A 22,803-nucleotide genomic window follows, 5' to 3' on the forward strand; every position below is an offset into this window, starting at 1 on the left:
TGGTATAACATGCAAATTCCCACCAGTTCTGTGATAATTCAATAGCTGGGTCCCCAAATTGCTTGCATGGGTCATTTTGTGTTCTCCTATTTCACGATAGCATGAACATGTGCGTGCGTGCATGTGTGTGCGTGCGTATGTGCACGTATGTGTACGTGTGCATGCCCGTGATATGTACCTAGGTACTGGGGCTTGAACTCAGGACCACATGCTCTCTCTTAGCATTTTCACTCAAGGCTGGTCATTACCACTTGAGCCACAGCTCTACCTCTGGCTTTTTGGTAGTATAAACTGGAGATAAGAATCTCACAGACTGGAAGTGGCGCTGTAGCTCAAGTGGTAGAGTGCTCGCCTTGAGCTGAAGAGCAGAGGGACAGCGCCCAGGCCCAGAGTTCAAGCCCCACGACCGACACACACACACAAAGAAGAATCTCACAGACTTCCCTATCCAGGCTGGCTTCGAACTGTGATCCTTAGATCTCAGCCTCCTGAGTAGCTGGGATGTCAGGCATGAGCCACCAGCGCCCAGCACTTTGACTTCTTTCTATACATACTTTGCTTTAAAAAAAAAAAAGCCACATTGCTGAAGCACATTTGAAAACAACTTGATCTCCGGGCGCAATCGTGAGTTCACACACCGGGAGGCGGTGGGTGCGTAACCCGGGCGCGTAACCCGGGCTCGGGCGGCACTCAACCAGCTGCAGCGGCTGCCTTCCCTCTGCTGAACCGGAAGAAAACTCCCCGCTCTCCAAGGATGGCTCAAAGGCAAAAAGTCACTTTAAAAAGGAGACAGCTTTAAAAAAAAAAATGCTGGAGGTGGGCCTCTGACGCTCTGTGGTTATGGCAGAAGTTTTGGGGAGAAGACACAGGTTCTTGTTGTCAACACAACCTGAGTGCATCTCTTGCTTTTGTACTCGGATATGGGAGCACACAGATTCTCAATGTGTCACTTGATCCTGTGATAAAACCAGAATTTCCTGCACGAATACAAAGGGACACCTCTCATCGGGGGCTGATGGACAGCAAGCCTCTCTGCCTCCCTTACTCCTGGAGGCTTTCCTCCTGCTTCCCCCGCATACTAACCTTGCTCCCGCCTCAGGACCTTTGCACCTGCTGTCCTTTCATTCTCAAGGTTCTTTACTGTCATATAAGACTTACGTTCTCACTTCACTTTCTACAATCCTTTCCTAAAAGAAGAGAGTAGCCCAGGAATAATCTCAAATCACTCTCTTATTTTCAAAATTTTCAAATAAAGGCAGGCGAAGTACAAGTCTGAGGCCAGGGTGGATTGAAGAGTACAAAAAGCACACACCAAAAAGACAGTGCAGAATGGGGATTTCTGACATGTACGACGGCTGCAGCGTTACTCAAAAATAGGCTAAAGGTTGCCACAATCCAAGAATCCATCTATGAATGGATGCGTGTGATGACCAAGTGTTGTGTGTGTGTGTGTGTGTGTGTGTGTGTGTGTGCGCACATACAGTAATATATACACAGGAGGGAAGGGAGAATTACTGTTTAGCTATTAAAAAGGATATTGCTCACCAGAGATTAACCTTAAAGACAATATGCTAAATAAAATAGGCCCATGATGAAAAGATAAGCGCTAGGATTCCGCTTCTACAAGCCGATGATTGCATCCTGCTGATGTTCGCGCCACACATGCATGTATCTAATGGTTCCCCCCGGAGCTCCACAGGGAGCGTCTCTCCAGCCGCGTGCCACCTGACCAGTGCGCCACAGCAGCCCTCGACCGAGAAAGAAGCGCGGGAACGGGGGCCTCAGAAAACCTCAAGCATCTCAGCATCTCTAGCGCTCCTCCTCCCTCAGGGGCCACTACTTGTACTCTTCACTGCTCAGGAGGAGGGCTGAGATCTGAGGACCCAGTGAGGACTGAGGTTCAAAGCCAGCCCGGGCAGAAAAGTCCATGAGACTCTTTGTCTCTAATGAACCAGCAAAAACCTAGAAGTGGAGTTGTGGTTCAAGTGGTAGAGTGCCAGCCTTGAGCGAAAAAAGCTAAGCAACAGTGTGACCAGGACCAGGGCTCAAGCCCCAGTACTGGCATGTGCACGTGCACACATGTGCACACACACACACACACACACACACACATACAAGGTTTATAGCATGTCACCCATGAGTCTCAGATCTGTAGCTATAAGACTTTCCTCTCATTAAAGACCATTGTCCATCCACAGCAAGAAACGGCCACTTTCACGTGAAGCCTCCTTCTGACTGAGTAAAGCCCCCTTCCCCCTCCCCCCTCCCCCCCACCCCTCCTTCCCCCCACCACCCCCCCAGCTTGTCATCACATCCCCAGTTTTAGAATCAGAAGTTTACATCTGATTTCCACTCAGGAATTTGTGGGGTGTTTTTCCCCCCTCAAAGTTTTTACGTTTTCTTAGAATAAGAGATGAGGTTCGGTTTGTTCAGGTGGCAAATGAAGACCATGAATAAACCAACGTTATCATATGAAAGGGAATTAAACAGGCAGGTCCAAGTGGGGATATATTAAGCCAAATTTAAGCTCCAGTTGTTGAATTTAGCCTGGACTAGATGTCTGCTTTGCCTCGGGATAAATCCAGCTTCCCAGCTAATCGAAAGACGGAAAGTGCCCGAGGTCTGATAAAATTTACAAGAGCGCGCTGTCCAACAGCTCTTGTTAAAGAAAAAATATTAGCTTAAAGGCATTCTTCCCGTCTCTGGGATGAAGACCGTATTTGCATTTAATTACTTGATTTCAAACTTTCATGAACTTGGATCAAATATTAGCTTAGCCAATTAAAATATTATTTGAGTGCATGTGGCTAAGAGCTGGATCAGCTCGCCTTTCCTGGCTGCTGGCTGCGCTCTGCTCCCCGCCTGCCTGCAAGAGCATTTCGAGAAGAAAGAGGGCAGCGCTCTCGAATATCACCTTCATGCGTTCCATGGGCAAGGTGCTGCCTATTGAGAATGACTGACTGGAAAAACGTCTCTACTTTACAGCAAGTTGAGGAGACAAAGCATGGAGTCTTCTAGATCCTTCCCCCTCCTCCACGCACACAATCAATACTGCTTCATAATTCAGCATCTTACAGAAACCCTCCGCCTTTAGGCTCACAATCGTCCAAAGGCCACAGAGCCATCGGGACGGTCCTGAGCCACTTCCGGCTTCCAGGCTTTGTTCCCCGCCGCTGTGGTCTCCGGGGCCCCGGGAGGAAGTGGACAGGGAGGAGGAAGCAGAACCCCAGAAAGGCCGGTCTCAAAGGCAGCGGTGAGCGAATGGAGGCACAGAGTCCCTCCAGGGACTGGAGAGGGAATGTTCTGGAGCGGCTGGCGGGGCAGGGGTGCTCCCGGGTGGAGCCACGCCTCCAGTCATCTTGCGCCTTCCTTCCTCTGTTCCTTGTTTTCGAGTCAGGTCCCCCCTCACTTGCAACCACTATGTCGGCAAGGCTGGCCTCAGACTCCAGATCTTCCTGCCTCCTCCTCGGATGCAGGGAGCACAGGTTGGTAACTTCTTTCCCCCACTGCCCCCAGGCTGGGGCTAGAAATCTGTGCCAGGCAAGTGTGCTCCTGTCCAAAACTACAGTGCAAACGCCGACCCGGCTCCTTCCCACAGACACCTAGATATGTATGAACACGGCACACTCATGGTTCGGAAGAACACATAGGAATCATTTCGAAAGGATGAAACACATTATGCTCAAGTCAATATTAAAAATAAAGATGTAACAAGGCAAGCTGGGCACTGGTGGCTCAGGCCTGTAAACCTGTCTACCCGGGAGGCTGAGATCTGGAGGACTGTGGTTCAGAGTCAGGCTGGGAAGAAAAGTTCACATGCCTCAATCTCCAAAATAGCGGGCAAAAAACAGGACTGGAGGTGTGGCTCAAGGGGGAGGACATCAGCCAAGCAATTATAAGGTGAGCAAACATGAGGCCCTAAATTCAAACCCCAGAGCTGTGCCGTCAGAAAGGAAGGAAGGAGGGAAAGAAGGAAGGAAGGAAGGAAGGAAGGAAGGAAGGAAGGAAGAAGGGAGGAAGGAAAGGAGGAAGGAAGGAAGGAAGGAGGAAAGAAGGGGAGGAAGGGGAGGGAGGGAAGGAAGGAAGGAAGAAAGGAAGGAAGGAAGGAAGGAAGGAAGAAAGGAAGGAAGGAAAGGAGGGAGGGAGGGAGGGAGGGAGGGAGGAAGGAAGGAAGGAAGGGGAGGGAGGGAGGAAGGAAGGAAGGAAGGAAGGAATGGGAGGGAAGGAGGGAGGGAGGGGAGAGAAGGGAAGGGGAGGGGAGGGGAAAGGAGTGGAAGGGAGGAGAGGGGAGGGAAATGCATTAGAAACTAAACACTACTGACCACAAGACCCCGCAACTAGGAAAGGTCTCTGGTGTGTGTTAACACAATCCCAGCGGACTAGAGGAGGCCAGCGCGCGTCCGTCCCTGCTGGGCTGACCACTGAGCAGGCAGGTGCAGGCTACGTCATGGCAGGACCAGAACTTTCCCCTGGAGACTCCAGACCTAACCACTCATGGCAGGCCGGACCCTTCCCGCGAGGGCCAGGCTGCCCCAGCAAAACTACCCACTTCCCAGTCTCCTGGTGACGGCTGGAGCGGAGCAGAGCCGTCTTGGTGACATGGGAGACTGAGGTGACTGTGTAAGTTTAGATGTCTGGATGCTCTGTGGCTTCAGCACTGACCTTTGGCCTCTCCTATCAGCAAGCCAGGGACACCTTTCTACTGTCCCCTACTCTGACCTGTGCTGCAGATACAAAGAGGAGCCGGTGGCCAGCCTGCCTGGCTCCAAGCTGGCAGGTTGGCTCACGTTACCTCCTCGTGAGCACATGACTTCCAACAAGGGAGCACCCCGCTGCTGGATCCTAAAAAGAAATACTTCTTCAAGACATCAACACAGCTTTCAAAAGCTTGAAAGCTGGGTACGGATGGCTCATGCCTCTAACCCTAGTTACTCAGGAGGCTGAGAGCTGAGGATCACAGTTCAAAGCCAGCCAGGGCAGGGCAGGCTGGAAAACTAGAAGTGGCGCTGTGGCTCACGTGGTAGAGCATTAGCCTTGAGCTGAAGATCTGAGGGACAGCGCCCAGGCCCTGAGATCAGCCCCAGTTCCTGCAAGATTTTTGAGGTACTTGCCTACAGTATACATCTCCAAGTTTAGGGTCTAAATGATGAATGAAAATATAGCTCCATTTGGGCTATATTTACAACACTGTGGAAATAATGTAAAAAGACCTAACAGTTATTTCTGAAATAATCTGCATCAATTTCATAACAGTTTAAGAAACCACTAAATCACAGCATTCATGCCCATGCAATTCAGGATAGTTTTCTTGACATGTATTTTTTGTTTCTTTCTTCATTAGGAAGAATACATGATTCTTAAATAATTAGAGAATAATTATCATGGCTTCCTTTGCTTTGGTGTATGTATGATTTCCTTCTAGCCTGCCTCCCTTTTATTCCTTTTTTTCCATTGTGTTCTCTGTTTACTCACTATTTCACCTTTCCGAATATACTCCTTAAAATGTATTCCCTTTTACCATTCCAGTGTGTGTGTGTGTGTGTGTGTGTGTGTGTGTGTGTGTGTGTGTGTGTGTGTGTGTGTGTATGTGTGTGTGTGTGTGTATGTATGTGTTAGTCCTAGGACTTGAACTCAGGGCCTGGGTGCTAGTCCCTGCTCATTTTGACTCAAGGCTAGTGCTGTATCACAACTCTACTTCCAGCTTTTTGGTGGCTAATTAGGACTTCCCTGCCCAGACTGGCTTTGAAAAGTGATCCTCAGATCTCAGCCTCCTTAGTTGGTAGGATTACAAGTGTGAGCCACCAGTGCCCAACTTACGATTCTTATTTGTAAAACCTCTTAAACACCTATTGCTGGTGGATGTTGGATTACCAACGTGTCCGGCAGGCGGCCATCTGGGTTGATGGCAGACGTGTGGTCATCCTGGATTTCCCCCAGGGTGACCTGCAGGGCTGCGGTCACGGGTTGGAAAGCCCCTGTGTCCGCCGGGCCCTCCTCCACTTCCTTCCAGCCCACACCTTCTATGCCATGCTGCTTCCACGCTAGCAGCACATTCTCCTGGAGAATTCTCCTGGAGTGTTGGAGATCTCCCACTGCAATGTTAAAGGACAGAAAAAGCCACAAGTGGTGCTGTGGCTCAATTGCTAGAGTGCTCACCTTGAGCAAAAGCAGCTCAGGGGCCGCGCCCAGGTCCTGAGATCCAGCCTTAGGACTGGCAAAAAACAAAAAAGTGTGTCTCGTGTCCATATGTGACAATGGAACAAGGACAGTTGGGGGGGGGGACGGACAGCGTGTCCAAGATTAAGAAGCATTGCATGGTACATGGGCGTGGCAAAATGAAGCCCCCCCCCATGCCACTGATACTAAAATGAAGGAATGAAGGAATGAATGAATGATGGGAAGTCTTCCCCCACAACCCCCACCCCAGCAGGAATGGCTGGCACATACCAGTACCCAGGCCTTCTGAGGCTTAAGATGAGGACTGTGACTTGGCTGTCACTCCCAGGACTCACCTAAGCAGCCCGCTACGGGACGGGGCACGGGACGGGCACGTGGAGCCTGCCTGACTGCAGGCACATCTGGGAAGTGTACTTTCCTTTAAAAACAAATGACTAGGCCTTGTCCCACATCCTTTTAGAGATAGCGCCCCCCCGCCCGCAGGGTTCCAAGCTCGCAGTTAGAATATAACAGTATCTATTTTTAAATTCTCCACGTTTGAAATTCCCTGCCTTCGTTGATTTTGTTTTCCAAGTCAGTCTAGGAAAAACAGCACGGTGCCACTGGTGAGCACGCAGGCCGGGCGGCCGGGGCTCTTCCTATGATGTGCACAGTAATGAACGCTCGCTATTGATTTTCCTGTAGCTGCTTGTAACTATTATAGTTGATACATCAATAGAAAAGGAAAGCACCATGTTTCACGGGAGGCAGAAAATCAGAGAATGCATGATGCTCTCGCAGTAAATCATGGTATAATCTTAACAGCTGACAGAAAACCACGGCTTTCTCCAAAAAGACAGTCCCCCAAACACCCCATCTGTCCTGAGCGGCTGACTGCCCAGAGTGGAGTTAAGGGAACGAGACCAGGCTTCATCGTCCCCAGGTCATGGGCTGGCTGGCAGTCAGAAGAAACTCCCTTCTCTCCACATTGCCACAGTGAGGATGCCCGACACTCATTTCTCTAGGAAAGCTCAGGAAACAGATCATTTCTAAGAACAGCAAATGAGAGAGAGAGAGAGAGAGAGAGAGAGAGAGAGAGAGAGAGAGAGAGAGAGAGAGAGAGAGAGAGAGAGAGAACATTCCAGTCAGCCAGCCAAGCACAGCTGCGGTCAATTCTGAACCCTCCAACGCTATGGAATGAAGCAAAGAACCCTCATGGACACGGGGCATCATTAGCGAGAGGATTTTAATTATTGGGTCATAAAAGGTAACCAAGCCGAAAGAGTTTGCATTCCAAGCAATTTCTGGCCTCTATAGAGGTACTTGTGACTCATGGGTAATTCTCTTCTGTGACTAGAGATATGGTGGGAATATGTTTGGGGCTTTAGAAAGGTCTTATTTTTTTTTATGGGTGTGATAATTTGTGATCTCTCTTTCCTACTCTTATTCACTCACTCACACACACACACACACACACACACACACACACACACACACACACACACACACACACACAGAGAGAGAGTTAACTCTAAAACAATTACACTTATGCAGTGCTTTTAGCGTTTAAGCTATTTTATAAGCCTCTTGTAACCAGTCCATTAATTACTAGAGCTCTGAGCACTGTTGGAAACTCTCCCCCATCAAATGTATTAATTATTTAACAACCTGTCATATTTTTAAGTGGTGCTGATCATCCTCCCGGCTTTCACTGCAATAGTATAGAGACATTAAATATGGATGCGCCTTACTTGCTCACAAGATTGTTTCTGTCTTCACACCAGGTTGACACTATGAACAAGCAGGGGATGGCTTACCTAGTAACTCCTTCTATGAATGGTATCATGTTGTGTTTCTTACACAAAGTATACAGCAAACATGACAAGAGAGCTCAGACTCTTTAATTTGAAATTTGATTCTTGTTTGCCTTTGTTGTTGTTACTAGGATTTGAACCTCAGAATCTTTATTTTGGTGCCAGTCCTGGGGCTTGAACTTGGGACCTGGGTGCTGTCCCTGAGCTGTTTTTTGTTCAAGGCTAATACCTACCACTTGAGCCACAGCTCCACTTCTGGCTTTTCTTGGTGGATGGGGGCGGGGGCATAGTTTATTGGTGATAAGAGACTCATGGACATTACTCTCTAGGCTGGCTTTGAACCACAATCCTCATGTCTCAGTCTCCTGAGTAGCTAGGATTACAAGTGCGAGCCACCTGCGCCTGGCTTGAACTCAGGATCTTGAGCTTGCCTGGCAGCACTGTACTACGTGAGCCACGTGTCAGCTCTTTTTGCTCTGGTTTTATTTTCAGTTAAGGTCTCATCCATCTGTCTAGGCCGGCCTCAGACTGTAATCCTCCTGAGTAGCTGGTATGACAAGCACGTACCACACCATCATGCCTGGCCCTTTGATGGCCTTTTCACTCTCCATCATTCTGGGGATTGAATGAATTGGAATAACTGAAGGAAGAGGAAGAAGAACAAGGAGGAGAAGCATAAGAGGAAGAGGAGGAAATACTAGTAGCGACAGCAGTAGTACTAGAAGTAGCACAGGTGAGAGTGCACCTTCACATTGTTTAACCTGGCTTCTACTCAATCAATGCTCATCTATCCATCCATCCGTCTGTCCATCCAGCCATCCATTCTAGGTTATATGAACACCTCCTTGGGTAAAGTTCAAAGACAGCCTGACATCATCTGGAGGAGGCTACATCATCATGATGCAAACCTCCAATTGCCTTCTGCCATGCTGGGGAAATGTATTATTGTCCACCCAAGCTCTGTAAGGCAACTATTTCCCAAGATGAGCAAAGGTAAAACACTGGTTTTCACAATGGTCAGAGTGGGCCGTACTCTTGCCTGACTCCATCACATGCAGCTGATTTCTGGTGAGAGACTGCTTTGGATTTGTCTAACCTACGACTTTGGTTGCAGGACATTCTTTCTGTGGGACGTAGATTTGTAAATCATACTCTGCCTGACCTGGGAAAGAAAGCTCAAAGTCCCCTGTCTTTATGAGTACCAATCAGATGGAGCCAACTTTAACTGCTGGAGACTCCTTAAGGTACAGGAATGAACAGCCCAGGCAAAAACTTCAGCCCTCTTTACAGAGAAATCAATGATGTGAAAGACCCCCAAGTGCGAGCGATGGACAGAGCTGGCTCACACGCTCGCAGCTCGGCTCGCAGGCTCGCAGCTCGGCTCACACGCTGGGTGGAGAAGGTGGCAGGCAGAGGCCATCAGAGCGAGGCCCATCTGGCAAACCTCCAAGCACCTTCCGCTGCGCTGGGGAAATGTGCCATCCACAGGAGCTCTGTAACGCAACGATTTCCCAAGATGAGAGCAAAGGTAAAACATTGCCACACACACACACACACACACACACACACACACACACACACACACACACAGAGTAGGAGGGGAAAAAAGGGCCGCCGTGAACATGTGTTTACCCCATGAACCAACAAACACACTGGCAGGCATCGATCGCCAGGCTGATCTGTGTGTGACATTCCCGGAGCTTCATGTGGACTCTCCCACCTGGGAAAGAACTCGAATGTCTTTCAACACACAAGAAGATAAACGCCAGTATATTCCATCCCATGGAATACTGCTCAGTCAGAGGAGGAAAACAGAACAAAACAAAACCAACTACCAACATACACAGGGATCATCTCAAGGGACCACTGCTGAATTAAAAAAAAAAAATCCCTCACTACAGGTCACATGCCCAGCAATTGGATTTACATAATTACACAATAATATTTACATAATTAAAAAGACGGAGAATACATTAGTGACTGTCAAAGGGGTCAGGTGACCACAGAGGAATGGCGTGAAGAAATACTCAGCTTAATAACAGTATACGTGCTTAATGGATGGCGCCAACATCATTTGTCATTGTTTTTTTTGTTGTTGTTGTTTTTTTACCCCCTGGTTCTGGGGCTTGAACTCAGGACCTGGGCCCTGTCTCTGAGCTCTTTAGCTCAAGGCTAGCACTACCATAGTTCCACTTCTAGTTTTTTGGTAGTTAACTGAAGGTAATAGTCTCATGGGGACTTTTCTTCCCTGGGCTGGCTTTGAATCCTGATCCTTAGCTATCAGCCTCCAGAGTAGCTAGGATTACAGGAATAAGCTGCTGGTGCCTGGCTTATTTTTTAAAATATGAAGATGTTGCTGATGGGTTGGGGAAACTGGAAGGGATGTATGATTCTCCCCTCCCCCCCATATGCCTTGAAATCGACAGTGATCAATGATCATAGAGATTACAGATTGAATTAAAGAAAGTCAAAACAAAATATTGCTATGTATTGCTATATTATAGAAACCTAAGACATGCCACTGGATTAACTGAAGAGTTAAGAAAGGAGGAATTTTGGGAAAAAACACCAATGTCAATTTTAAACAGCTTATGAAACTTACTACATATCTGAAAAAGTATGTTTTTCACATAATATCTTAAAAGGGAAAATAAATGGGCAGTATGATATGATAATCTACCAGGAAAATCAATAAAATTATTAAGAATGATAGAAGGAGCCGGACACTGGTCCTAGCTACTCAGGAGGCTGGGATCTGATGATCGCATTTCAAAGCCAGCCTGAACAGAAAAGTCCTTACCAGACTCTTATCTCCAACTAGCCACTTACAAACTGGAAGTGGAGCTGTGGCTCAAAGTGGTAGAGCCCTGGCCTTGAGCAAAAACGCTCAGGGACAGTGCCCAGGCCCTGAGTTCAAACCGTAGGCCTGGCATACACCCATGCATGCATGAATGCATGCACTCATGTGTACACACACACACACACACACACACACACAGCGGACTAAAAGTCACAATACAAAGTCTCAATAATATGGTTACTCCTACAATGCAAACACTTTACAGCCCCAAATGAAAAGACAGTAAAAATCTGTTTAGAATTTTCAAATCATGGAATAAAAACCACATTTGAACACAAGAGAGATCACAAATTATTTGGGGCCTTTGGGTATGTGCCACAAAACAAGGGGCACTCCTGACGCGGCATTGCATGAGTGTCGCCCCCTAGGGGTCTGTGGAGTGACTTGATGGCCCACAAGCAGCCCTCCACCATTCCCAAACCACACAGTCTGCAGATGTAACTATGGCCAAGCCACGTGGCAGCTTTCTAACTCTAATTGTTATCATGAAATAAAAAGTAAGCACTAAATGAAGTATATGCATGGAAGTAGATTAAAACAATGTCCAACTCAAGAAGCTAGAATGGAGAGAACTCACAGCTTTGTGGAAATGGAAGGCAAAAACTAAAAAAAAATAAAACCAGATCAACAATGTTCAAGATCAATGGTGTTTCTCTTGTTCTTTGAAGCGGATGAAGACAAAAACATACTAATTTGTGGGACTTTAGAATTATTCCTATTAAGGTGGGAATGCCTAGGATGGCAACATTTAAGTCAACACTTTCTGGTTGAGAAACTAAGACACAACCAGAGCAGCATCAGCTAGATCTAATATCAGATTCTAATTTTTACATAGAAGGTCCAAGATAAGGTATAGACAAGCCATTTCAAAAGAGGAATCTAGCAGCTTTTGTCACTACAAGTTCAATATAAAAATATTAATTTAGGGGCTGGGAAGGTGGCTCAGTGGTAGAGCGCTTGCCTTGCATGCCTGAGGCCCTGGGTTCAATTCCCCAGCACCACATAAGCAAAAAGAAAAAAGCCGGAAGTGGAGCTATGGTTCAAGTGGTAGAGCGCTACCCTTGAGCTGAAGAGCTGAGGGAGAGCGCCCAGGCCCAGAGTTCAGGCCCCACGACCGGACCCAAAAAAAAAATTAATTTACCTGAATCCTAACCAATTCAAAAATGTTATAAGACAAAGTCTGCACAATCTCTATAAAGATAACAATCTCTATAAAGTATCTGGGGAAATGAGTGAATGATGCCGTGCAGTGCTTCTGTGGAAGAAATGACCTCGCTTTAGTGAGGGAGACTGAAGAAGGGACTGATGGGAAGAAAAACTATGCTCATGAATGTGAAGGACTTGACTTTCCTCAAACTGATCTCTAGCATGATGGAACCCCACCCAAACCCCAAGGTGGAGCCTGGCACTGGTGGCTCACACCTGTACTCCTTGCTTCTGGGGAGTCTGAGATCTGAGGATCATGATTTGAAGCCAACCCAGGCAGGAAAGGCCCTGAGACTCTTATCTCTCCAATGAACTACTGAAAAACCAGAAATGGCACTGTGATTCAAAGTGGTAGAGAGCTAGCCTTGAGCACAAACTGAGTTTAAGCACCATGATCACCACCACCACCAACAACAAATCTCAAGGTGGTTATTTGGGGAATGACAAAAACCAAATCTAAAATTTGCATGGGCAAGTGAAAGTCTAAGAATAATTAAGACTATTTGCATAGAAAAGATAGATGAACTTATCAAGTAGATATCAAGGTATAATAGTGCTTAGAACATGTGGGATTTGCCCTGAGAAAATCTAATGGACCAATGGAATACGATCAAATTCCAGAAAGAGATTGACCTGTGCACAGATTTGGAGTATATAAAAGAACTGGGGGCTGGGAAGGTGGCTCAGTGGTAGAGTGCTTGCCTTGCATGCCTGAGGCCCTGGGTTCGATTCCTCAGCATCACATAAGCAAAAAGAAAAAAGCCGGAAGTGGCTCTGTGGCTCAAGTGGTAGAGCGCTAGCCTTGAGCTGAAGGACAGCACCCAGGCCCAGAGTTCAGGCCCCACAACCAGACCCCCCCCCCAAAAAAAAAAAGAACTGGCACCGATGATAGCAGGGAAAACAGGCTAATCTACTAATAGAACAGGTACAATTAACTACCTATGAAGAAAATAAAGAAAAACTAACTTAGATTCGCTCCTCACCCATACACAACTGCTAAGCATATTAAATACTAAAACATCAAAAGATAATGCATTAAGATATTTGGAAAGAGAGCTATAGAGGAAGGTATATTATGATGAATGTGTGTTATAATTTTCAAGATTGGGCAAGATTTACTAAAGATAATGTCATGTAAACTATTGGTGAATACAATTGCTTCTGTGACTCTATCCACGTGACTCTATCCACCCACAATTTTATTCAATCATGGATGAGAGCCCTTGGAATCAATAAGGAGAGGCACAGGATATGGCCAGCCACTTGGCAGAAATAGATAAAAAGATGCTCGATCGCGTTGGCAATCAGAAAGACAAATTAAAACAGAACAATGGCAGCTATTAAATGATAGTGCTGATGGTGACAGGGAGAAATAGGTGCTTTCACTTACCCTGTATCTGGATGTGATTTGGTACAGCCATTTGGGAGAACAAGTTGGAAATTTCTAGAATTGGAAATGATTGCCCGACAATCCATCAGAGAGAGGCAGAGAGGAAGAAATAAAAAAAAAAACCCACCCACGTTCTTTAAACATTGTTTGTAATAAATATCCATCAATGGGAGACGGAATCAATACGTGGTGGGGTACATTACAGCACAAAACAGTGAGGGGAAATGGCCTGGGTTCCAGTGTGCTTAAGGATTCCGGGCAACGGGAACCAAAACAGAAATCTGGAAAACGTAACCTAAGAGCGAGAAGGACACACGAAGATGTTTTTAAATCCTAAAAGCCTTATTCTTTTGTAAGACAAGAATAAGTCTCTCCAGCTACCTCCTTGAGAGAGGAATTTCCTTGAAGTTATAATTAGAACCTGTTAAATACTGTTACAGTATTCTCTGCTCCAAGCCCTTTTGATTTGGACTGTACTGGACCAGGGCCAGTGCATGTGGAGATCCAATTTATCTCATCATTTTCTCCTGGCCAACAATAACAACTAAAAAAAAAAAAGTGCAGAAGAAATGGTTAAAACTCTATCCTGATGAGTATTGCGAACATACTGAAGACTTTATGCTCAACCTTTCTGAGACCTGAGAAATAGACTCAGGGTCGTGGTTTAGCAGGCAGCCTTCCTTCTCCCATGATAATGAGTCTAGTCCTTCTGAGTTTGAAGCTGGAAATAAAGAATGGAGAATTGTCTAGAACTCTCAGCTTGGAACCTCTGGCCAACCATCAGAGGCTGTTCACAATGAAAGATGACTAAAGAGAACAGGAATTTGGATGTCAGGGGCTTCTTTACCTGAAGAAAATTCGTGAAGGCAGCAGATTCAGGTGAAAGAAAAGCACCCTCTTAATTCCCAGTGATAAAACCTACAATCTCACTCCTAAAACTGGGAAATGGAAAACAACTCTGGGCCGAGTGCAGTAAAGCATGCCTGTAACCTATGCAAATCTAGAAGCTGAGATCTGAAGGTTGAGGTTCCTAGCTAGCCAGAGCAGAAGAGTCCGTGACACTTCAATGAACCAGAGAAAAAATGAAGCTGTGGCTCAAGTGGTAGAGCAACAGCCTTGAATAGAAAAAGCCAAGGGAGAATACAAGGCCCTGAACTCAAGCCCAAGTACACACACACACACACACACACACACACACACACACACACACACACACACACACACACACACACACACACACACACACACACACACACACACACACACACGAAGATTATCAGTTGTAAAAAATAAGTTGTAAAACATATCAGTTTGCTGACATGTGAGTGCTTTTTCTTACATACTAAAAAATTACATACTTTTTCTTTTTTTTTTTTTCGGTCGTGGGGCTTGAACTCTGGGCCTGGGCACTGTCCCTCAGCTCTTCAGCTCAAGGCGAGCGCTCTACCACTTGAGCTACAGCGCCACTTCCGGTTTTCTGGTGGTTTATTGGAGATAGGAGTCTCACGGTCTCTCCTGCCCGGGCTGGCTTTGAACCGAGATCCTCAGATCTCAGCCTCCTGAGTAGCTAGGATTACAGGCGTGAGCCACCAGCGCCTGGCTATACTTTTTCTATATACTAAAAAATTATCTCCAAGAGGTCATTTCTCCATAAGCAGCCTTCATTTAAATGACTTTCACAGACATAAATGAAGATGTCCTGCCAGGAAACGGTGGCTCACACCTGTCATCCTAGCTATTCAGGAGGCTGAGATCTGAGAATTGCTGTTTGAAGTCAGCTCAGGCAGGAAAGTCTGAGAGACTCTTACCTCCAATTAACCACCAGAAAACCGGAAGTGGGGCTGTGGCTCAAAGTGGTCAAGCATTGAGCCTTGAGCCTTGGGCAATGTCCAGGTCCTGAGTTCAAGTCCCAGGATGGGCACATGTGTACACACACACACACACACACACACACACACACACACACAGAGGTGGTGCCATGTTGGTGGTAGCAGATGTAGTTTCGACTGTTTGCTGGGTGTCTCCTAACTTATCCAGGAAGTATTCACGAAGTCAGAAGGAATCTTCCTCTCTGTGGACAGGCTGAATGCTGGCAGTCATCTGCACAGTCAGTCAGTGCTCAACAATTCTGAGGGATGATGAATGGCCTCCTATTTATTCTCACCTATCTGACCTAGACAGGTCTGTTTGGAGTTTGACTTGTAACCAGATCCAGTTAGAACTCAACATTGGTCTCGTCCGAGACGAGCAAGAAACTAGAAGGAAGCTTTGACAAGTGGCTCAGAGGCGAGCCCCTGATCTGGTCCATTCTAGAATAGAGCTCAGGTGCTAGGCTATGCGGAGTCCAGCAGTGGACAGGACGCGAGCTGACACCCTCACTCCTGCCGCCAGCTGAGCGTCTACTTCATTGTGAGAGTTTTCACAGAGCGCTTGGTACTGCTGGGGCGTGCCGTGGTTCCTTCCCCACACGTCAGAGCAACGCGTCTCTGAAAAATCATCTCACTAAATAGCCGTAGTTAGCAACATGACAATCTTAACACCTAAAATATGATAAACATTTTAAGCACAAGCTGCCCAGAAATATGCTTAAATAAATGCTATTTAGGTGGTTATCATCTTGTGCCAGCAAATAACAAATGGTAATCATTCCTTCCATGGCTATAAATATGTATTGATTAAGTTCCAACTTAGAACTCCAAAATGAATTATATCTGGCCAGTGCTAAGCTGCTTTGCTTACTGAAACACATGCTCGCGCGTGCATGCACACACACACACACACATAATGCACATAACACCTATTCCACTGCATTTAATTAAGACAAGCATCAACTTTATGGGCCATCATTTGCTTTTGCCAAACCTCTATGGTGTAAATATTGAGCCAGGCCAGCTCCTGAATGCTAATCAATTCCTTCTGAATTTCAAATGATTATGGAAATGTTAGGAAACATTATTTGCCTGACTGCAGATACATGGGCAAAGCAATCATAGGAAGACACACGTAGCTCTATCTGACAAGGGCATACGGTTTCTCTACATGAGAATATCCTAGATAGAATGTAAAAGCAGAGACTCCACACTGATCGCTCAGCAGCAGCTGGGGACATTCGTTTCAGACCTCTGATTTGGCAGGGACGCATTTACCCAATGCACTCGGACACATGTTCAGCGAGGTGCCGCCAGCCAGACTTGCAGCTGGCCGGTGGTCGTGGGTATGTGCGAGCGCGCGGAACAGCAGGCTGCAATGGAGGAAGCACCACATCCAGCCTGCTCACTGACCCACGTCCCATCACGATGCTCCTAAACAGCCTTCATGCTCAGCCATGCCGCGAGAGGCAGAGTGCTCCCAATGTTCACCCCTTCTGAGCCTTTTGTAGCACTTCTAAAGCAAAGGACCTAAACTAAGAAAGAAGAGGATTGCTCTGTGTGTGTGTGTGTGTGTGTGTGTGTGTGTGTGTGTGTGTGTGTGTGTGGTAGTAGTGAAGAATTTGAACTCAGATACTTGGAGTTGCTAGGCAGGAAAAGTGAATGTAAGCTTATGATCATGTAGCTTTCTGAATGGCCCAAAAGGAAAATACCAAAACGAGCCTGGTACCCATGGCGCCTGCCTGTCATCCTAACTACTCAGGAGGCTGGACTTCTGAAGATCATGGTTCAAAAGCCAGACCAGGCAGAAAAGTCTGGCAAAACTCTTATCTCTAGTTAATCATCAAAAAGCTGAAATGCAGCTGTGGCTCAAGTGGTAGAGTGCCAGTCTGAGGAAATATGCTAAGGGGCAGTGCCCAGGCTGAGTTCAAGCACCCAGTACTAGTGTGTGTGTGCACACATGCATGTGCATACACACACACATACACATCAAATTTAAGAGGTAGCAGTAAGGAGGGGGTAACAATGTTCAAGAGGAAGTGTACTCATTACCTCACTCATGTAACTGTAACCCTCTGTATAGTATCTTTACAATAAAAAAATTAAAAAAAAAAGAGGTAGCAGTAAGCAATATGAGATTCTGGTGAGTGAGAGGTATAAAGCTTTGAGACAAAGGCTTTCTCAAATCTAGAGTTCACAGAGATAAAAACCAAAAATTTCTCTTATTTAAAAGCCAAGAGAATTCGAAGCTCTATAATTTCAGTCAGCCCCTCCACGCCACGTGACCCCTTCCCACAGAACACAAGCGGGTCTCTATTGACCGTGAACGGACATTTTCCTTGTCATCATTCCCTCGACAATCCAGTCTAACAATTACTGACACAGGATTGCCACTCTATCAGTCACCCTGAGTCATGCAGAGATGATCTGAAGGGAATATGCACAAATAGAATGCACTTTATAGAAGGAGCATGGCTATCCTCAGACCTCGGGGGTCTGAAATGGGCTTAGGGTAGTATTATAGCCAATCTCTATCCAGGATGCTGAAGAATGACTCGAAGTTGGGATTTCCCTTCTGTCCACATATTTCAGATGATGGTCCTGACACCATTTTGCCTACATCAATGGTGCCTTCATCAGCATGTACAGTAGTCATTTTTAAATACTGCCTGATGAGTTCCAAGGCCTCTTTCAGTGATGAGGGCTCTGAAGCAAAGAAGCTAACTGACTGGCCAAGGGGGTTGTAGGTTTCAGACCTGGCTTCAACCCTAGACAGTTGAGTAGCATCTACTTTTGTTTCATCATCAACAAAACCAGAGAACATATTCTCCTAGGCCTGCTCCCTCTGTAAGAGAGAAGCACTTCCCCATGACCCAGCATTTACCCACTCCTGGGCATTTACCCAAATGACCACAAACCAGTCCACACTAAAGTCAGCAGCACAACCATGTTCATTGCAGCATTGTTTACCATAGCTAAGATATGGAATCAACCCAGATGCCCCTCAGTGAATGAATCAAGGAAATGAAGTGATTTACTCATGCAAAGACATTTTATTATTAACTAACCAACACTGAAGGGAGGTTATCAGGAGCACTTCCTTACGGCTCAATTTGGTATTCGACACTTGTAATGCTGTGGTGGTTTCAAACAAATTGAATGCTGATCACCAATAATTAAGTCAATCTGTGATCATTATTTTTTTTTGTCTTTTAGTGGGTCTGACATTTGACCTCATTTGCTAGGCATGTGAGCTACCGCTTGAGCCATGCCTTTAGCCTTTTTTGTTTCACACTTGTTGTCTGGGCTGACCTGAGCCTCAGTCTACCATTTACACTCCTGACCATAGCTGGGCTGGGATGATAGGGACATGCTATCATGCCCAGTTTGTTTTTCTGTTGAGATGGGGTCTTGCAAACTTTGGTGCTGAAGCTGGCCTGGAACTGTGGTTCTCTAGATCTCAGTCTCCTACTTAGCTAGGATCAGCTACGACAGGCCTGGGTTGGCCTCCAACTGAGATCCTCCTCCCCTCAGCTTCTTGAAGTGAGGATCGCAGGTGTGTGCCACAGGTACTTAGCTTAGTATTTTCTTCATGAAGGAAACGTAAAGACCTCTGCTTTGTCTCAATTTCCCTTATAATAACCCCTCTCTTAATATCAAGATTTATATCCTAGCTTTCTAAAGGAAAAGATGCCAAATCCTCTGATAGTTGTCTGTAGCAGCTATTTCTCAGCCTCTCTCCAATCTTTACACTTGTTTGTTAAAGTGATTCTTTTCAATTAACTAATTATTATCACTTTTTCCAACACTGGGGTTTTATAGTCAGGGCCTTACGTTTGTGTGCTCAGCTTGTATTCTACCACTTGGGCCACACCTCCAGTCTGGGTTTCTGCTGATTACATGATTGGAGATAAGAGTCTCACACACTTTCCCAATAGGTCCTCTAGATCTCAGCCTTCGGAGTAGCTGGGATTATAGGCGTGAGCCAAAGGGGCACCTGGCTAATTCAATTCTTTATTTTTACAATTTTTTTCTATTTCCCATTATATTTTCAACCTAGAAGTTGCATACATTTATGAATGCAATATTTATTTAAAACCCTTATCTGTCTAGTAGTGTACCAGAAGCAAGAACACACACAGTATCCACGGGCCACACAGCCTGGGAATCTGATCAACCAGAGGCCAAGGCAAAGCTCTCTCTGTCTAGTGCTAAATGTGCATCCTTTAAAGGAACCACAACCGACAACTCGAAAAATACTCGGCTCTGCCTTACACTACCTCATTTTTTCCATCGTGGTTACGATTTTTAAAGGCCTTTTGACATGTTCCGGTTCACTATGAATCCTTGCCAACTTGCTGGCCGAGCGATACAGCTGTGAATTATTCGTTCATGCGTGCATGCTGGCTGTCAGGAAGGCTCTTGCAGATCTCTCCTAGGTAAGGCACTCATCATGTGGTGAAGAGAGTAAACACAAAGGAGACTCGAAATGCAATGGGGGGACTTGGAGGCGTGGCTCCACTGGAAGAGCACTAGCCAATGGGTGAGAACATCAGGTACCAAGTTGCTGAACAAGGGGGCCCTGGGAATCCAGCTCTTCCCCTTGCCCAGTGGGATATGACGAAGTCCAGCAGCCCCAGCCACTGTGCATGCTGGCCAAGAAAACCTCAGGCCCAGGGCAGCCATATGGGCTTACTTTGTGCACATTCATTTTCCCGATGAGCTTGAACAGAAACATCATTATTCCAAGATGCTGCCATTTAAGACCAAGGGACCTGCTCCATAGTTCTGTTTTCCAGAGCTTGGTTTGGGGGAGTTTTCCCAGCCTATCTTGTATGCCTAACGACCCCTACAGTGCTGCACTTCTTTCTCTAAGTGGTTTACTTGTGGACAGTCAGTACATTTGTCAGCCACTTTGACTCCTTGTTAGGAGTTTGAAGTATACAACAGTAAGCAAACAATACCATTAAAAAAAAAAATTTGGCCTCTTTCTCCAGCCATCCATTTTAACTGGCCAACTTAAAAAATTTCCTTTTCTGCCAATGTTTCAGTGGTGATCATACCATAGTTAGGCAACAAAATATGGTGATTTAGCAGGATTTAAACACATATTACAGCCAGGCACTGGTGGCTTGTGTTGGTAATCTTAGCTATTCAATAGGCTGAAATCTGAGAATCACAGGTCAAAGCTAGCCCAGGCAGGAAAGCCCCATGAGACTCTTATCTCCAATTAACCACCAGAAAACCGGAAGTGGGGCTGTGGCTCAAAGTGATAGAGTGCTATCCTTGAGTGAAAAACCTCAAGGACAATACCCAGGCCCTGAGTTCAAGGACCTCTCTCTCTCTCTCTCTCTCTCTCTCTCTCTCTCTCTCTCTCTCTCTCTCTCTCTCTCTCACACACACACACACACACACGTATACCAGTCCTGAGGCTTGAATTCAGGACCTGGATGCTTTCCCTGAACTTTTGTGCTCAAGGCTAGTGATCTGCCATTTGAACCATAGCTCCACATCTAAGCTTTTTGGTGGTTAATTGGAGAGAAGAGTCTCACAGACCTTCCTGCCCAGATTGGCTTGGAACTTCAATCCTCAGATCTCAGCTGCTTGAGTAGCTAGGGTTACAGGTGTGAGCCACTTGCGCTGGGCTTCCCTCAACTCCGTTTTGGCCAATCTGGTCTCAAAAGAATGATAAAATCAAGAAGCAATCTGTAACGTGGCTGGGAGTTAAGGAGCTGATATCCTCAGCTGTAATCTGGTTCTACCACCCATTTGAAATGCCAGGAACTGAAGCAACTTTAAATATTTGATCACTAAGATTAATTACCCGATTAAACGTCCTAGTTTAAAAGGCTCTGATCTTGCTCTAAATCTGAAACATTTTGAGAGTATGGAAAACAGGCCTGTGCTAATTATGCTCGTAACTCCGTAGAACTATTCCTGGGTTAAAAGCCCTAGACATAACTTGCGTGGAACTTTCTCGACTGCTATGACTAATAGAGAAACCACACACTGGCAGTATAAGCCTGTGAACACTACATTCAACAGAGTCGCTGTCTCTTTACATTTTCAGTGACATCTCTTTCTGCTATATTTATCAACTTTCCAAAAATAGGAAAATTCTTAAAAAAAAAACACACAACGTAATGTTGACTATATGAGAAAAATTAACTCGGGTTCTATTCTTTCAAAGTATTCTTTTATTAGGAACAGTTGTGTGGTGCTGTCCAGGGGAATTTTCAAACAAAAATGACCAAGTTGGTGAGCACACACATCTGTTTTCTTTGCAGTTTATTGTTTTATTTCTTGGGATACGAAGTCACAACTGTCTTATAATGAAAGACTAGAGAAAAAACATATGCAGGAGGAATCTGATTTGTGCTTCTTCTGAAATTTTTTTTTCATTCAAGGAAAAGTTGCCTCCCTCAGCTGTCTGCCAATGAGAATAAATGAACTTGGCAAAAAAGTTTATTTAAGTTGGCTTTATTAAGCCCACAAAATACAGAAATCAACTACGGGACAGGCAGAAAAATCTGTTCCTTTGAAGTCAATAAAAATCCATCTCCTTAATCCTTTTTTTATTCCAAGCACTGGTGATTTTTCTCAGCTGGCTCGCTGAGAACCTTGATTTAGCTAATCTGTCTTGCTTACTTATCTTTCGTCTCCAAAGCTTTGTTAAAGAAACATTTTTTCCCTTGACAACTGCTATCCTTTACAGTTGCAGGCTGGTGCATTTGCTTGTAAACATTCTCTAGTTAATCCCGACAGAAGATTGTAAAACAGGCTTTTAATTATGATCCATATTTGAGAAGAATAAAAGCAATGGTAGGTAGAGAAGCTGAGGCCGAGGGCACAGAGAAGCCATCGACGGCAGAAAGACCGGGACATTCTGCTACTTACCTCAGACCACTTGTCACAGCTTTGTCTGACTATTGAACGTCTGTCATGGGAGGAATGGCAGAATTCCAAGCGAGTTAACTGCTACCCTGCCATCTCTCTCCTCAGGGACGAAGAATCAAGCAGACGTGTGTATATCAAAATGTATTCATGTTTGATGAGTTCATGATTTGTGTGGAATAGGTGAATTATCTTGGCAGGGGGAAAAAAAAACCAAACCCTCAACCCACATCTAGCTGTCAAAAAACCCCCATGATTGGCCTGATTGAGTCGTGTCTGGTTATTCCGAGAATGCAACAAGATGTTCTTACCTGAACTAAAGAGCACCAGGAATTTCAGACACACGAAGTCTCGCTGATCAAACTGCAGGGAGCGCAGCTTGGTCACCAGCTCCTGGGCGTGGCTCAGGAGGCTGTGGAGCGTGGCGCCGGCCTGCGAGGCCACCAGCGAGTAATCCACCTGCAACACACAGCCACTGCTCAGAACCACGGTGCGCGGAAGTGCGCCCAGCGCTCCCCCACCCAGAACACCATGGGGAGGGGCCGCACAAATGCAGGGGGCAAACGCAGGCATCACAGTCAATGTGCATCCTGTCAAAACCGAACTAGGTAACTG

At 45.9% G+C, this 22,803-nt stretch overlaps 1 protein-coding gene across 2 annotated transcripts in view; it reads right to left on the reverse strand.

Annotated features, from left to right (window-relative positions):
• The window catches only part of Nr5a2 (nuclear receptor subfamily 5 group A member 2), a 108,819-nt gene that overhangs the window by 6,961 nt on the left and 79,055 nt on the right, over positions 1-22,803 (reverse strand). For both annotated transcript variants that reach the window (XM_070041874.1, XM_070041876.1), the window contains exon 6: positions 22,500-22,647. In XM_070041874.1, the coding sequence (XP_069897975.1) occupies positions 22,500-22,647 (148 nt within the window). The remainder of the gene's footprint in view (positions 1-22,499; positions 22,648-22,803) is intronic.

The sequence above is a fragment of the Dipodomys merriami genome, unplaced genomic scaffold (assembly GCF_024711535.1).
Source record: "Dipodomys merriami isolate MVZ:Mamm:240054 unplaced genomic scaffold, mDipMer1.0.p SCAF_31, whole genome shotgun sequence".
Classification (NCBI taxonomy): Eukaryota; Metazoa; Chordata; class Mammalia; order Rodentia; family Heteromyidae; genus Dipodomys; species Dipodomys merriami.